A 17783-nucleotide genomic window follows, 5' to 3' on the forward strand; every position below is an offset into this window, starting at 1 on the left:
TATGTATAATTTGCTTTTAAATTTATAGATCTACATGTAGTTAAGTTTATAGACCATTTTTATACCTTACAAAATAGGTTAAAAACGAGTAATAACTTTTAAAATATTATTTTTTTACTAAAAAAAATATAAAAATGTGTTTTGTCACTTTGAGATTCCTAGTCTTATTTTCTTACCCTAAAATGTCAAGTGAAAATAATTCCAATCTTTTTGATGACAGTGATGCCACACTTTTGTACACAAAAGTTGAAGACAAAAATCCACTTACAGAAATTCTGGACAGAATGAACGGCCTGTCTCTCGCTGCACTAAGTCCTCAAAAACAAGACATTTCAATAGCAGACAGCACCACAGAAATAGAAATAAATGAAGAAAATAAAGAAGAAGATGTTGTTTATTTACAATGTTTTGTAAAAACAATTAGAAATTTACAAAAAAAATTTAATAAACTATTAAAAAATAAATTTGTCCACAAGGAAACTTTAAATGGAATTTATGAAAAATTACAACAAGGAGACCAAGAAAGTGTAAAAAAATCATTAGAAAATATTTTAGAGAAAAAAACCATAAAAAATATAAAACAAACAGAAATGTATAATTTTATACATTTAACATTCCCCATGTTGTATAAAGAAATTATAGGAAATTTAGAAAATTTGGATGTTTTAAAAAAGGCGATTTTTGATTCAAGTAAAACAATTTTAGAAAAATATCATGAAGATACGGAAAAAATAAAGAAAAATGAAGAAGATTTTAAAAATCAAATAATGAAATTTAAACTAGAAACAGAAAACATATTAAACCTAACAAATAGTAATCGAGTAGATACATCTAAAACAAATATAAATAGTAATGTAATGGACAGGTTAAGCATTGATGAGTTTTTTAATGATTTAACTAAGAAAATAAAAGACCTCTTTAAAGATTTACAAAATTTTAAAAAAGAAAACGAATCTTTAAAAAATAATTCAGAAATCGAAGATTTAAAAAAACAACTTGAAGATAAAAAGTCGACTATAAAACAATTACAATCCCAAAATATTTCATTTTCTGAAGTTATTACAAAAGTAGACACTACAAATATAAAATTAAAAAAAGAATGCGTAATTTTAGGAACTGAATATAAAAAAGTCGTAGATTCTTTAAAATCTAAAAATTCGATCATAGAAAAACAGAAAAAATTACTTGAAGTTTTACAAACTCAAGTAGGAAAAAAACAAAATTTCCCAATTGACGAGCTTAAAAAAAAGATAGAAAAATTGAAGCATAAAATTGAGAATGAAAATTCTGAAGAAAAAATTTATAAATTGAGAAAAGAAAAAGAAGATTATTTAAAAAGAATAAAAGATTATGAAGAACTAAACAAGAAAATGTAAATGATAAATAAACAAATAGGAAAATCTGAATTGTAAATTTTTAATAGATAGAAAACAATAAAATATTAAATTTTAAATTCAAAAAAAATGAAATAAACAAATCTAAAATAATTATTTCAAAATAAATTTGTAACAAATATTTCAAAATCAAAAATTTTTTATTGAGTTCTTAAGATAACTTTAAATTTCTTATTTTCAAATGTAAATAAATCTTGTCTTGTTTCATCTTCACATGGACTTACAATTTTCCCTTGTGTACTAAAATTTATAGAATAAAATTTCAAAGTCGCCTTTTTGACAAATTCATTGGCAATTTCGACATTTACAGAATCTTCAATTTTGAGTCCACAAGATTTCCTTAATTTCTGTATAAAACTGTTAAATTCTCTCGCTGTTTTCTTTTCTATAACTTCGTTGTCTATCGTGTCGTCAATTAAAATGACATATTCTTTCATTGCTTTACAAAGTCCCGTAGGATAAGACACATTTTTCTCAATTAAAACATTTTCTCGTTTTATGTCAAACATTGTCTCTGATAAATTTGCATTATTTAGTGCTTTGATTTCTTCTTGGTTTAAATTTTTTATCATTTTTATATTTTTCCCCATAGATTTCTCGTCTTTCTTTAGATTTTCGAAACAAGGCTTGGCTTTGTACTCGATTTTCAGTTCTTTGACTTCTTTTTCGTTTATAAATTTCAGATTTAATAAATGGCATTCTTTGATGATCGTGTTGGCATATTTTTCTACTTCATTTAAAAATGAAGTCTCGGAAATAATTCTGACTTCTTTTAGTGGTGTCTTTAGACTTATCGTATGTTTATCTCTCAGATATCTTATTGTGTCAATAATTTCTTTTGACTTATTGAAACTATGAGTCATAATTTTGTTTACTTTCGGGTAGATTTCAAAATGCACTGATTGAATTTCTTTTGTCTCTTTTTTATTTGATCTTGCTTTTATTGATAGGACACATTGGTAACAATATTCACTGAAAAATGGAACAAAAGGAGCCAAGACGACACTAAAGCCTTTTAGAATGTCTGACAATACTCTCGTATTTCCAGCTCTGATTTCTTCCCTGTGAATTCTAAGGTACCAATTTGACAAATCATCAATAAATTTCAAGGCAAGTCCCTGGACTTTTGACAATTCGTATTTGTCCATCAGCGAACTGACTGAAGAGACGAAGGAATTGAAACTGTGTTTAATCCAAGAGTCCAATTCTAATTCTTGTTCTGATTTTTCTGGCGCTGACTCATTGTAAAATTTTAAAATGTTCATCCATGGAATTATCAAGCTTTTACTGACGTCTTTGACGCCGTCTTCTCTAAAAGTCAAATTATCGGCCTCTACAACAGGAGACGAAACCAAATACATTCTCAGACTATCAGCCCCATAAGAACGCATGACAATATTCGGGTCAGGATAATTTTTATCTTTTTTAGACATTTTCTTATTATTTTCAGCTAGTACAATTCCATTGACTATGACATTTTTAAAGGCAGGTTTATCAAACAATAAAGTAGAAATGACGTGTAAAGTGTAAAACCACCCTCTTGTTTGATCAATTCCTTCACCTATAAAATCTGCCGGGAAATTTTCCAGTTTTTTATTATCGTAGTAAATCACTTCTTGATTTATTAAATTATTATTTTCATCAATTTCTTGTTCTAGTAAATTTAAATCAAATTTGTCTGTTTCTTTAAATGGCCAATTATTTTGTCCGTATGGCATACTCCCAGACTCGAACCAGCAATCAAAGACTTCAGGAATTCTTCTTAAAGATTTCCCATTTACAGTCAAAACTATGTCGTCAATAAATTCCATGTGTAAATCCGAAATTTCTCTACCACTGAGTTTTGATAATTCGTCCGCAGATTCCACGCACAAAATTTCACTGAAATCTTCATTGGCCCAAATTGGAATTGGTGTCCCCCAAAATCTAGTCCGAGAAAATGCCCAATCTTTGGCATTTTCCAACCAGTGACCAAATTTCTTATATTTTATATTTTTAGGTATCCAATTTATCATTTCATTATTTTTCACTAATTTGTCTACAGAATCTGAGACTCTAATAAACCAACTTGGAACAAGTTTGTAAATTAAAGGCGTCTCAGATCTCCAACAAAAAGGATAATTGTGAATTATCTTTTTTTGTATTAAAATTTTCTCTTTTAAAAAATCTATGATTTTTTTATCTGCGTCTTTTATGTAAATTCCTTTAAAATCTTCTACTTCTTCTGTAAATCTTCCATTTTCATCAATCGGACAAGGGACCATGTCATTTTGTTTTATAAGTTTGTTTTCTACAAAACAATTGTAATCTTCTTCACCAAATGCAGGGGCAGCGTGGACAATTCCTGTACCATCTTGGTCAGAGACGAAATTCCCTTCTAGTACTCTAAAAAATCCTCTATTTCTTAATTCTTCGAAATATTCAAAAGGCTGCTCATATTCCAAATTTAGTAAAATTTCGCCCTTAAAAGATTCGTGCTTGATGACGTCTTTTTTAAACCACTCGTCGATTTTATTGGAAAGCATGACGTAATATTTTTTATTAATTTCGAATATTTGGTACTCGAAATTCTTGTTTATAATTAAGCCGCAATTTGAAGGAAGAGTCCACGGGGTTGTAGTCCAAGCCAGTAGAGACACTTCTTTGTCAAAAAGAGGTGTTTTTAGTGGGAATGACACTACTACTGAAATATCCTTGACTTCTTTATAATTTGACTTGGCCTCTGAATTGCTCAGTGTCGTCATGCAGCCACTGGAAAAAGGCATGACTCTGTAGCCTCTGTAAATAAACCCTTTTTTATACAACTGGGAGAAAATATACCAGACACTAGCCATGAAACTTCTGTCCATTGTTTTATACCCATTGTCAAAATCAACCCATCTTCCCATTTTCTCTACTGTGTCTTTCCACTCATTACTAAATTTCATGACTATTGATTTACATTCTGCATTGTATTTGTCAATGCCCATTTCTAAAATTTGACTCTTCTGGTTTATGCCCAATTTCTTGTCAATTTCAAATTCCACAGGAAGGCCATGGCAGTCCCAGCCGAATCTTCTGTCTACATGTTTGTCATGTTGGTATTGATATCTAGTAACAATATCTTTCACTGTACCAGCTAGTATATGGCCATAATGAGGAAGGCCAGTGGCGAAGGGAGGCCCATCGTAGAAAGTGTATCTCTTTTTATTTTTACTCAACTCATTGCTCTTTTCAAAACATTTGTTGTCTTTCCAAAATTTCAGAATTTTGGACTCGATTTCGTTCATGCTGAAATTAAAATTGAAATCCATTTTTATGGGTGAAAAAAAACAAAATAAAAAATGTTAAATTACAAAACAAATTACATTTTGTTTATCACTTTTTATGAGTTAATGATCATTTTAAATATTAATTTCGAAATTGCTTGATTTGATTTTTTGCTCATGGAATAAAGCATTTATATATGTGCTAATTTCCAAACTCTTGTTCAAGTCTAGACAAGAGTTTCTTTTGTGTCAAATAAATCATGTTTGGAAATTACTAATAAATATGTCATATTTTCAATAAGTTAAATGGCTTAAAAATCAAATTATGAAAAATATACTAATAAATAATACTTACCTATTAAATTGTGACGTATAACTTGATTTAATAAATTTTGGTGTTTTTTAGTCATCGACTTGTATTTGGCTTTACATATTTGAAGCTTTAAAATGTTCTACTTGTATTCTAAAGGCTTGTGCTTTAGACTTTGAAAAACTCTACTTTTTTGCGCTTAACCTTTTCCTAATTAATGTTATAATATAAATTGACGAATAATCTCGACATAAGAAGATGATACCTTACTAGAAATAACTTGTTATATTCGAAATTGCATTTAAAAATTTGATTAATGTCAAAAATATTCGATATTTTACAAAAATTTTAAAATTTTGGCTAAAGTTAGCTTTAGCTGACAAAAATGCATATTGGGTTTTTTTTCTTTTTTTGCCCCTTTTTAAAAAAATGGAAGAAGGAAAATGTTAAGGAAGGAACAAAAACAAAAATTAGAACAATAAATTTAATAATGCATCAAAAACAGAATTAGATGCATTTCTTCGAAGCATATACCTAAACAAATAAAGTTTGGCACCATTTGCAGACCTATTTCGATTAGGTATAGAATTTTTGAGTGATCTCCAATTACCTTCTATGGCATTGGTATGAACCCCAGTATTAGGATCTCGAAAGTGTAATGAATGGTTGACCATGTTTGTTGTTTGAAATCATTACCCAAGGAACGGCAAGCCCTCCACATATCGCTGTATATAGTGCTTTCCGTGCTCACATATTTTAATAAAAGGTCTGTAAGTGTTTTTGTATCTCTTTTTTTAATATAAGTAATTATTATAGTTCGTTTTAAAGAACGCTCTATCATTCCAAAACACCAAAACCCTTTCACTAGTTTACCTCTATTATACTTATTTTTTCCTATTTTTGTTTCATCTATTTCTACTATAATATCTTCCCCGCCTATCTTTCCCAAAGATGATAAATATTTATCATAAATGTCTATTTCCTTTAATTTTTTAAAAATAAACGATATTGAAGGTTTTGAACAACATAAAATTTGGCTAATATACTTACGAGGATAGCCTAGAATCCACAAATTAAGTACCTGTAAAATTTTGATATGATCAAGTCTCAAGTTTTTAAAGAATGTACCTTTCCACATAGAAACTGTCTTCTTACAGTCCTTCCAAGTACATTTTAACATAGGGCCCTGTTTACTAAGCAACCTCATTCTACCATTACACACTTTGCATAACTGATTCTTTTTTTTGTCAAATAAAATATTATAGACTGTTTCCATTTCTGCTCTGGTCATATTGTCTCCTCCATTTTTTTAAAAAGGGGCAAAAAAAAGAAAAAAAACCCAATATGCATTTTTGTCAGCTAAAGCTAACTTTAGCCAAAATTTTTAAGCTTTTTAAAATGATAAAACAATAAGAACACGTACAAACCACAGATCATTGCTTAAAAAATATCAGACAAAGGGTTGTTGGGCCTCTAAATACATACTCTAATTAAATAAATTGACCGTAGCCTAAGAGGTTATGATAAATTTTTTATAATCAAAATTTATATTTGTAAGTTATCTCTTACATTTATTTTTTTCGTATCGTTTTTAGTCCTGATGCAGAATCAATCGTCGCAAACCAAATAATCAAGCACAACTTTTTTGAAAATAACGCGATAGTCAAAAAAATGAATTTAATACACAAAGAAGGACCTGGGCACATTGTCTACCCTTAGGACTAAACAAGCCGCCGCATTATAAAAAAATGCAATCTAAAGCTAAAAATATAGAGAAAACACATTATAAGCTAAAATAAACGAAAGGTTTACCCACTAGTTGCAGCAAAGTTTCCTACCATTTTCGCACACAGCCCATTGATTAAAATCTCTACTGTTTATAGAAAAAAAATTTCTTGTAGACGAAATGCGAAAGAGATCTCACTTGAAACAAGAATTATTAGCATGTGCATTTTTATCCAACCAATACTGTGAGATTTTTAATAACTAAAAACTCATTTATATAACTTATCGACGCAGCAAGCTCCGTCGTATCCATTTAACTTCAGCTCGAGGAGAACATTTTTTCATCTATAGTATAAATCGCGTTTAGTGTGACCTACAGAAATATAAAACCTGGCATGGTTAGATAGCCCGAGGAGATATCATTGTACTAACTCAAAGGTCCCCACAATCATCTGTATTGCTCACAAACACGGCTTTTGGCCGCTATGTCCCCGCCACTCATATTTGGACTGCGTTGACTAGTAGCCTTATATTATTTAAACCTCCGCGTCACTGGATCCTGTAGGATAAGGCGCATAAAACATCGGTTTTTAACTTCATCTAGTCTTTATGTTGAGTATAGTAATTGCACCTCAGGGTATAACGCTCGGGATTTCTATGAACATTATGCACTTTACTTACATTATAACTACAATTATTTGGTCTTAAGGTACAGTTATCTACTAGAAATAATCCCATATGATTGGACGACACATAAAAATAATTTAAAAAAGATCTAACAATTTTATTAGCAGAAATTAATTTGTGATTTTGGTTTTAACAATCTAGTTTCAAATGTCCAAAACAAATACTTTGCCTGCTAGGCAACTATTTGCAAAATTATTATAAGTGTTTACCTATATTAAATTTTTTATCATTTTGCATATTATATATGTCGAAAGAGACAGTTTTAATACCCACTTCAATTTTGTAGCCATAGAATGCCTCGCTTACTGGATCAAATCTCTACGAATACTGTTAGATTAGAAAATATATAAATCATAGATTGTAGCAATATGTATAAAAACGAAGCAAATTCCTCATATAAAAACTAGGCCCATAATTGGGGCTATAGCGGACTGGATGTAGTGATAATATAAAAATGGCTTCATAAATACGCCATTTACTTATAAAATGGCTTCGAATTCTTATATATACTCTAGTTTCAAATAAAAAAAATCGTAATAGGTATAAATACTTGATTATATCTCCCCATTTATCATTTATTTAGAAAAAAAATACATAAAGTAAAAGTATATTTTTAAAATGACTACAGGGTACAGTAAAGTCGTGTATGATGGGGCTTAAATAATTATTTTCGAGTTTTTATTCGTGTAAAAACAATATATATATTCCCATGTTTGCATTTCTATATTCCCATGTTTGCATTTCTATATTCCCATGTTTGCATTTCTATATTCCCCTGTTTGCATTTCTATATTCCCCTGTTTGCATTTCTATATTCACCAGTTTGCATTTCTATATTCCCCCGTTTGCATTTCTATATTCCCCTGTTTGCATTGTATATTCCCATGTTCGCATTTCTATATTCCCCTTAATGGTAAGAAAAATAAGGAAAACAATAACCAACGAATTAAAGAATATCGTTTTCGAATTGGCAAAAGATGAAAAACGATCCATAGCCTAAATATCGACTATGGTTGATTTACATCGTAAACCCGTTGCATCTATTATTCGAAACCAGCACAATCAACCTAAAAGGTCCATTCGGCAGTTTGATAAAAGTGAAATGCTTTCGAATACAGACCGGGCTGTCAAAAACATAGTTGATTGTGCAAACGATATGACTTTACAGGAAATTTCTAATGAGTTAAATTTACGAAAAATTCAATTTGTCAAAATCTTCAATATCGAGTAAACTCAAAAAACTCGGTATAACAAGAAAAAGGCTCAGTTTGATTCCTGTTGAACGTAACTCGTGGGACAAAATAAACCAAAAAAGTATTTATGCCCCGAAATTAGTAGGTACTCGGCCGAAAACCTAGTTTTTCTCGTTGAAACTGGGTTCAACGCTCATACTACGCGAAGTTACGGATATTCAGAAAAGAATACTAAAGCCTTTAAGAATGTGCCAGCAAATCGTGGATAAAATATAAGCTGTATGTGTGTAATTACTATAAATGGATTATTGACATTTGTGTATAAACGCGAAGCATATAATTCCGAGAGTTTTATGAACTTTGTTGAAAATAAATTATCTATGTTCTTTAGGAATAATCCTGGTAAAGTTCTTATAATGGATAACGCCAGTTTTCATCATTCGCGAAAAGTTTTACAAAAATTAAATAATCTAGGCATTAATCACAAATTTCTGCCTCCTTATTCACCACAACTAAATCCCATTGAAGAGTTTTTTTCAATGCTCAAGGCAAGATTTTCATCATTTCATTCATCAGAAAGTCTAATTGAAACATATTTTGAACGTTTTGAGTTTAGATTATAACCGTGAGTGTCTGCGTTTTACAGAAATATGATAGGCTGGCTAGAAAAGGCAAGAGCAAAGAAGTTTTTATTTAATAAACATTTTTTATTATTATTAAAATTTTTTATTTTTATGGGAATATAGAAATGCAAACAGGGGAATATAGAAATGCAAACATGGGAATATAGAAATGCAAAACCCTGTAATATTATTGATCTTTTTTTTTAGTTTTTAATGTATAAATTTTTTGTAAAAACCTATTAATTTATACACGCCATTGATCAGTGATCTTTTCAAAATATTCCATAATTAAAGTCCATTGATTGGAGAACGGGGTATTGCTATTAATATAAAGAAAAAAAGCAAAATATTATGAGTATACTACTCAACTAGATTTCATTCTATATTTATTATGTTTCTTTCGTAAAACAATAAATCCATAAATTTTTAGTTAATTAAATGGCGGCGTTCTAAATTTCTTCATGATGTTTTTTATTTTGTAAATCAAATTAATATACCTGATTATTTAGATATCAATATATAATTATAATTATATAAATCTCGTTCTTATTAATATTTGCATTTTAAATTTACCTCCCCCATATATGAGGTTAATACTTTATTTTTTATACTTGTTTTCGGCATTGGCTACTGTAAATCAAACAAATAATAATATGACTGATTCACTTAAAAATATTTTTAAATCTAATGACTCTGAACAGCATTGCAATGTTTTAAGAAATTTTGCAAGAAGAACTTTATTCCCATTAGATTCTATTCTTAAACTTGCTGAACTTATTTGGGATGTTGTCATTAATCATCCTATATTTAAAAGGATAATTCAAAAAGACAATCTTACAACGATCTTTGAGACAAAGGCAGATATATTAAAATATGATTACGTAAATACTTTCTCGGGTCATTTTTATCAAAATTATTTCTGGAATTCCGAGTCATTAACAGATCAAGAAGTGAGGTTTATTGATAAAATCGCATGGGAAACACGATCAATTTTGAGATCATTGAGGTTTTGTAATGGAGATGAAATTTTTAATTCGGAATCGACTAATAGTACGATTCAAAGGATAGTTAATGAAAATATTTGCTATAAATCTAACGGTATTGATAAGTTCCCTTATATTTTTTATAAGAGATGTAAACATCTTTATAGTCATTTCGAGAGATGTTTACTGACAAAGAATAATAAAGTGGATTTTCTCGGAGACATTAAAAGAAATCAAGTGGGTGTGATGAGTTCAGAATGTTCTGGAGATCAATACGATTTTAAGAAAATTAATATGTCCGTCCATCATGATCATTACAGTTTACTTAATATGAGCAATACTAAAATATCTTATGATTTTACTAATACGACCGATAATAGTATTGAAAATGGTACTAACATATATAGTTATGTTGCTAAACGAACGGTTTTAAGATCAATTGGTGAATCTTTGTCTTCATCTACAAATACTAGTCCATTTATCGTCATTGATATGTTCTTATTTCTAGTAGTTATTTTCTTAGTATATATAATCTACAAAAAATACTATAAGAAAAAAATAAATTTGCTAAGAAACTCTACGAATGTGCCATCCACGAACGAAGAATCCGTATAAAATTGGGTTAATTTACATGTAATAACATATAAAAAATTTCTATTGTAAAAAACAAGGATTTCATTTTTTTTAAAAAACACATTTGTAGCTTATACCTAAAACAAACTCATTTAAATCTATATAAATAAGCATTTGTAACTCAATTTACAGAGACTAATACACAACAATGTTTAATAAAAAAACCAAGCGAAAATAAAACATAGAAGTAAGAACTTAAGTGAGGCATTAACATACAATAAACGTATGTTAAATCTGTATAAATAAGAACGGACGACTTAAAAAACAATGAGACATTTGATTTCATAAAAACTTAAAGAAGTTGTAAATAGACAAGGAGGTTTTGTTTTTTTGATGTATACAGTGTGTTGCGTCAAAAATACCATAAGCTCAGCGACCCGAGGATTGTAATTAGTTTAATGCATGTTTTTGACCAAAACAATTTTATAAGCAACACGAGACAGATAAAACCCAAATAATTTTTTAGTGGATTGTAGAGCTTTAAACAACTTGTAAATACGGAAAACAAATCTGTCATTAAATATGAGAGCAATCAAAGAAGAAAAAAAAAGTAAATGGCGTAAACGCCGAAGAATATAGAGAACCGACGTTTCCTGGGGACAAAATGTAATATAAGAGAAAATCAATAAAAACAAAATGACCTTTTTACCATAATAGTACGGCTTAATTTTTTATTTGTGAATAGTAATATTTTGTTAGATTGGGAACTTTTTAAGACAAATAAAAATACATTTATTAAATATTTTTACCATATCATAGATTAATCAAAAATTTTGAAATTTTACAAAATTTAAAAAAATTAAAAAAATAAAAGTATAATACGTATCTTACATTGGGTAAAAAAATGAGTATTGTTGTAAACTTTCTAATTCCATTTCTATAAAAAATTACTTTATAGAGTATGGTAGATTTTTGATGAGGTTTCACCAAAATACTTTTTTTCAAAAAAAAAAATATGAGTAATTATTCATAATAAGTTTATCGTATGTGTTCTGTCAATACACTTGAAGCTCTAAATTTTTTTCATAGTTATTGTAGATAAATACTTAAACAAATTTTCGGTTTTTTCAGGTTTTCGTGATAAAACATAGATATAATTGTTTTAAATACATTTAAAATCGAGTTTTTTCATATATCAGTTTTAAAAAATCAATGATGTGAGTAGTTCTTACAAATATAGTACAACTGCCTTAATAAATATTTTGGCAGTTGGTTTTTAATCTGATTTAGTAGTTGAAAGTATTGTCCCGTTTTTAATCGGATTTAAACAAGTGTAAAATTATCTCTTTCGAGCATATTGTTTTTATATCATATACCTTGCCAAGTACGGTTGGATTTTTATATGGAATATCATTTTACACTACAAATACAAAAAAAAAGTATTATAAAAATGGTCTATTTTTTCGCATAATATATTTTGAATATGTCAATAATATTCTGAAGGTATTTCATGCTCTTAAATTTTTTCTTTCTTAAAAAATTTCATACATGAACATATATATGTTATTTAGATCGTAATTGATGTTATTTGTATAGAAAACAATTATTTACTAAATTACGATCTTTTACAGGATTTTTACTTTTGTAAATTTCATTGTTTTTTTTCGTAGTATCTTTTTATAAAATTTGACTATAAATGTCGAGAAACAACAAAAAGTCCGTTACACCAAATCACGAGTAATCGGAAAAGACTTTTTTAATAGGCTAACCACTATCATTTTAAAAATTCTATTATGGAGGGTCTCTACACAAAGACCATATTAGCCACAAATAAAAAACAAAGCAGATTTAGGATAAAATACTAGAAATGATATGATTCGGGCCGTTGCAACACTAATGTTTAAGGCAGAGATTTTAATTATCAAAATATCAAGATTCTAACAATGATATCATATTAAAAGACAATGCAATCGTTTACAACTAAATATGATAATAATTATTCTATCTTTATAATAAGCAAAAAACATGAGAACCTAGGACAACGAGTAAAAATAACAAAAGCACCATTACAAAGTAATTTGGTTGACAAGATAAGTCAAAGTCATTTATTCAACTTATATCTTTGTATTTTAAATTTAAAACATAATATTTTATGTATACCGACATTAATGGCCATGACAAGGTATTATAGATATAACCCGTACCAATCGTAGAGACAAAGTAGGTTCCACCAAATCAAGGCGTTCCTTGATTCATGTGTGTAATATAAAAGCTGCTTTGGCCGCTTATGAATAAAGAGAACATATATTACTTTCTATTTTTACAAATTCGAACAAAATTTTCAGATTATCCCAAAATAATTCTCAAAAAATATTAATAATGTATAATGCTAGATTTTACCAATAAAAAGTAGTTTTATTATTTTATAGATAGGTAGTAATTGCTCCACATGTTAAAAAGTGTATTCGCCTTAATTCAATAGGGAATTATATCCCTACGATGAAAGCAAGATACTCTTATGCGTAATTCTAGTATTCCATGTAAAATGATTTTGTGCGGAAATTGAAAATGACTTACTACGCAATGTGAAGGACTTTATGAACATATGGCAGATTTGATCAACTTACATTGTAAAACCCCATCTTTATGCATCATTTTTTTTAAATTAATAATTATCTAAAGTACTATCAACCTGAACAACTTATTTTTTACAAATTGAAAGAATTCAAAAATTTTAACTACAAAATATTGAAATTAAACAACCGAATAAAAAAAAACGCCAATAACGGATTTAAAAACTACAACTCCGTAATTAATAAATCTGTTTTTTATACTTTTTTATAATGATATTAAAATTTAACTTTTATTAAAATAAAAGTGCAAATATAAAGTTCATATGCAGATATTGTTGCCAATATTATAAACCCTTTTTGGTAGTTGTATGGTCTTATAACTAAGCTCTTTTGTTGTATCTGCATTGAATTTTTACAATAAATATTTTTTTAGTTTTTTCAAGATCTTTATCAATATAATCACTAGTTAGAAAATTTTTTTATAATGAAGTGATGTCTTCAACTTTTATATTATAAAGTCAAATAAATATTATATATAGTGTCCATACGCGATTTGATTTATATGTCTAATTGTATATTTATCATAATGAATATTTTATTTATAAATATGTATTTCTTATCATGATTAGATAATTTATCATTCAAATTTTAGATTTGTAAAAATTGGAACTTTTGCGATTTTACATACATATCGTTTATTCGAATCATTAGTTCACAAAAATACAATACGAGGTTAATTTTCTATATTTATTTGTTAACTAAAGATATTATTAGTTGTATGAACGATCGAATCATTTGTTAAACATACTACCTTTTGTACTGCCATTTGTTAATCTATAGGTTTTAGACATATAAAACATGCATTAAAAAGTATTTTGAGCTGCAAAAATTTTAGCATCATTGAATTTTATTGTTATTAAAATTTAGAATGATAAAATAAAAATTCTTCGCTGTTGCATTTATAAATTGAGTAAAGTCATTATATTGAACATGAATACTTTTGGCAAAGTTTAAAGATATATGTATGAACCATGATGTCAAGTTGGCTATGTAATATAATTAAAAAAAGGTTTCTTAAATATAGTGTAAAAACAAAAAGTCACATAATAAAACATACTTAATTTTTTTGATTATATCAACGTCGCATGTTCACAACCCGGTCCGCAGTATACATCAAAATAATATTAGTAGATAAATATGGAAAGATTATTATTAGATGCACGAAGAAAATGCTAGACATATGATCTGAAAAAAAGTAAAGGGAAGTAACTATAAGACAATTTATAAAAATCCGCAAGAAATGCAATAAAGCCGAACAAAAAAGTATAATTTAATGCTTAGATGTTTTTTGAGCATTATCTAAACAATAAATTCTTACCAACGCTGTATTGTTTTTCGAAAGAAACATTATTCTTTATCTTTACAAGCATCTATCATTTAAAACACTACACCAAACAATAGAGAGGTCTTTTTCAGATCAATTATATACAAACACTGAAAATAGATGGTTGTATATAATTTTCTTGTGTACATAGAGAGTGTCATTGATTATGTACAGGCGAATATTATTAAGTTTTTTCTAATAGTCCGAATGTTTACTTATTATAAGCATTTTAACATAATTTTGAGCATTAACTTTTTTTAAAAAATTTAACACTATCAACCCGTTTTTAGTCACGAAATAATTAAAAGTATAAAAAGATAAAACTTTGGTCTAACTACAACCGGACATTAATTGGGCAAGTGGATTGGGGGTTGATTTAACAAATTATTTTGTGTATATTCTGAACCCATTTGACTCATTGATACTATCTAAAAAGTATGTATCTCATGCCTATCTTATATTTCCTCATTAATTTGTTGAATGTTATCATCTATAAAAACTTTTGTGACTCAAATTTATATTTTTTTACTTGTTTAAATATTAACGTACCAAGATAAATTATATTCAATCGACTTAAATCAATTTTATTCGCATTGTAATTAAAACATATCGGGGTCTTTTATAGTTTTTTAATTTGATGCAGAATATATCTTGTTAATATAGATGCTGCTGGTTTGTCTTTATATATACCATTCAATGAAATGTCGACTTCGTTATCGATTAAACCGAAAATAAAATCAAAGTCCTTTCTTACAATTTCAAATGGCTTTTGTCTCAAATATGCTGGCCAATACGGTATACTTCTTATAGGGAAATCTTTCTATCTAGTACAACCTGAAAAAATATCTTTAAAATAATCCTATGCCTGTCCGAGAAATAAAATCTTAATGCATGGTTTGATATTTTCTCAGAGCACTTCACTACATTTTTTATATTCAGCCAATCTCTGACCAACATAAACATTAGCTACATAAAAAATCGTATAGGATTTTTAGCCTTTATTTAAAAAATAAAGGAAAGAAAATGATGAGGAAGGAACAAAAATAAAAAGTAGAAAAATATTTTATAGAGCTTCAAATACTGAAAATATGGAGTTTCTTTGGATCATATATCTAAATAAATAGAGTAGCGCAATTAGACGATCTGTTTCTTTTTAGTATGGATTTTTTTAGAGATCTCCAATTACGTTCTATGGTATTGTTTGTATTCCTGCATCCGGATCTCTAAACTGTAATGTATGATTAACCATATGATGTTGGCTAAATATTGTATTCAATGAATGCTACGCTCTCCGCATATCGCTATATATTATAATGTTTATACTTACATGTTTTAGTAGAAATTCAGTAAGTGTTCTTTTATATCTTTTCTTAATAAAAACTACTATAATTTTACGTTGAAAAGTACGTCTAACCATTCCAAAACACCGTCATCCTTTTACTAATTCCTTATTATTTTTCTTCTCATGATCTTAGTCTCATCACTTTTTACTATAATATTATCGCCTCCAATATTCTCTATACTAGATAAATACTTTCCATAAATACTCATTTCTTTTGACTTTTTTAGTACGTTAGTTAGAGAAACTTTAGTACAACCTTAAACTTGAGAAATAGACCTACGGGCATAACCTAGAATTTAAATTTTTAGTCTTAGTAATATTTTAACGTAATTAAGCCTAGAATCCTGATAAAAGGTTTCATTTCAAATTATAATAGTGTTTTTACATGAGTTCCATGGCCAGCTTATAAAACTTCTTTATTTCCTTCTTTGTTTTATTTTTGCATTACATACGCTACATTTTTCATTTTGTTTTATATTATTAGATCATTATATATGATAGCCAAATTTTCTCTTGATCAATTTCTTTCCTCTATTTTTTTAATAAAAAGGCAAAAAAGACCTATATCAATTCCATGTAGCTAGCTTTTGCTTTTGGAAGTTTTTTAACTAAATCTTTTTTTGTATTCAATAAATCCTCTACTATGCAATAATATCGCTTACTTTGCAATTACGTTGAAAATTGTACTTTAGGAATATCCTTAGGCATTATGGTATGGATTTCGATTTATGCGATAAAGTTTGAAAAGTTTAACAGAGAATGTGTTACATATTTGATGGTATTGGTTTCTCTGATATCCCAGGTTAGTGTGTATAACGGTTTTTTTTAATATTTTCTACAATTATAATAGCATTAATAAATAATTTAACAAAAAAGATAACATTTATCGCACTATATTTATAAGTAGTGACAATATAAATTTTACACAAACAAACTTTATTGCAAATAACCCCCAATCATAGCCTGGGTAATAAAATTTGGATAACCTTTTGACTTAATTTTATGTACATTATCTTTTATCATATTTGAGGTCTTTGTAGTTTGTTGAATTAGCACTATCTCATTACTTTCTTCGACTATCTTCATAATCAACTCATAGTCATTATCTCTAAATACTTGAATTATGTTAAATTTATATTTTTCATCTGTTTTTATATCTAAAAACATAGATATAATTATTTTTAATTTTTGTAGATTAATTTTGTTCGCATTGTAATTATAACATATCAATGGTTTATATAGTTTGACAACGTGTTGTGCAAGTGAATACAAAAGTCTTCGTGCTGCTGGTTTATCTTTAAAGATACTTAATGTTATGGCATTAGTACCATTTTTAATCCAATGAAACATAGGTTCAAAATCCTCTCTTACAATCTCATATTGCTTGTTTCTAAAGCGTTTTGGCCAGTAAGGTTTACTTTCTATGGGAAACTTAATATTATCTAGCACAGATTCAAATAGTATCTTTAAGATTGGTTTTTCTCTGTCTGTAAAATAATTATCATAATATATGGGGTTACGATCTTCCAAAAGCACTTCGCTACATTTTTTATATTCGTTCATTCTTTGGTTTTTTTCTTCAACTGAAACTTTAGGACTTGTTTCTTCAGTAGATTTTATTTTTTGTACGTTTAAAATAAACAGTAACGATACTAAAAACATTTTTAAGGGATATATAACTTTTTAATTTATAGAAAAAAATGTAAATTTAACCAATTGAATATTTTTACTAAATGGGAGTACTGTTC

General features: G+C 27.9%; 4 protein-coding genes across 4 annotated transcripts; 2 read left to right on the plus strand and 2 right to left on the minus strand.

Moving 5' to 3' along the window:
• Positions 1-182: 182 nt before the first annotated feature.
• On the plus strand, positions 183-1376 carry VNE69_01252 (uncharacterized protein; the record flags this gene model as incomplete). The annotated part of the gene is made up of 1 exon (XM_065472387.1): positions 183-1376. One exon carries the CDS (start codon positions 183-185, stop codon positions 1374-1376), a length of 1194 nt encoding a protein of 397 aa, XP_065328459.1.
• Positions 1377-1534: 158 nt separating this feature from the next.
• On the minus strand, positions 1535-4687 carry VNE69_01253 (isoleucine-tRNA ligase (IARS1); the record flags this gene model as incomplete). Its single annotated transcript, XM_065472388.1, has 1 exon — positions 1535-4687. One exon carries the CDS (start codon positions 4685-4687, stop codon positions 1535-1537), a length of 3153 nt encoding a protein of 1050 aa, XP_065328460.1.
• Positions 4688-9764: 5077 nt separating this feature from the next.
• Positions 9765-10778, plus strand: VNE69_01254 (putative SP-containing membrane protein; the record flags this gene model as incomplete). The annotated part of the gene is made up of 1 exon (XM_065472389.1): positions 9765-10778. The coding sequence occupies one exon, from the start codon at positions 9765-9767 to the stop codon at positions 10776-10778; it is 1014 nt and encodes a 337-aa protein (XP_065328461.1).
• Positions 10779-16971: 6193 nt separating this feature from the next.
• VNE69_01255 (uncharacterized protein) lies at positions 16972-17697 on the minus strand (the record flags this gene model as incomplete). The annotated part of the gene is made up of 1 exon (XM_065472390.1): positions 16972-17697. The coding sequence occupies one exon, from the start codon at positions 17695-17697 to the stop codon at positions 16972-16974; it is 726 nt and encodes a 241-aa protein (XP_065328462.1).
• Positions 17698-17783: the final 86 nt, after the last annotated feature.

Source organism: Vairimorpha necatrix, chromosome 1 (assembly GCF_036630325.1).
Source record: "Vairimorpha necatrix chromosome 1, complete sequence".
NCBI lineage: Eukaryota > Fungi > Microsporidia > Nosematidae > Vairimorpha > Vairimorpha necatrix.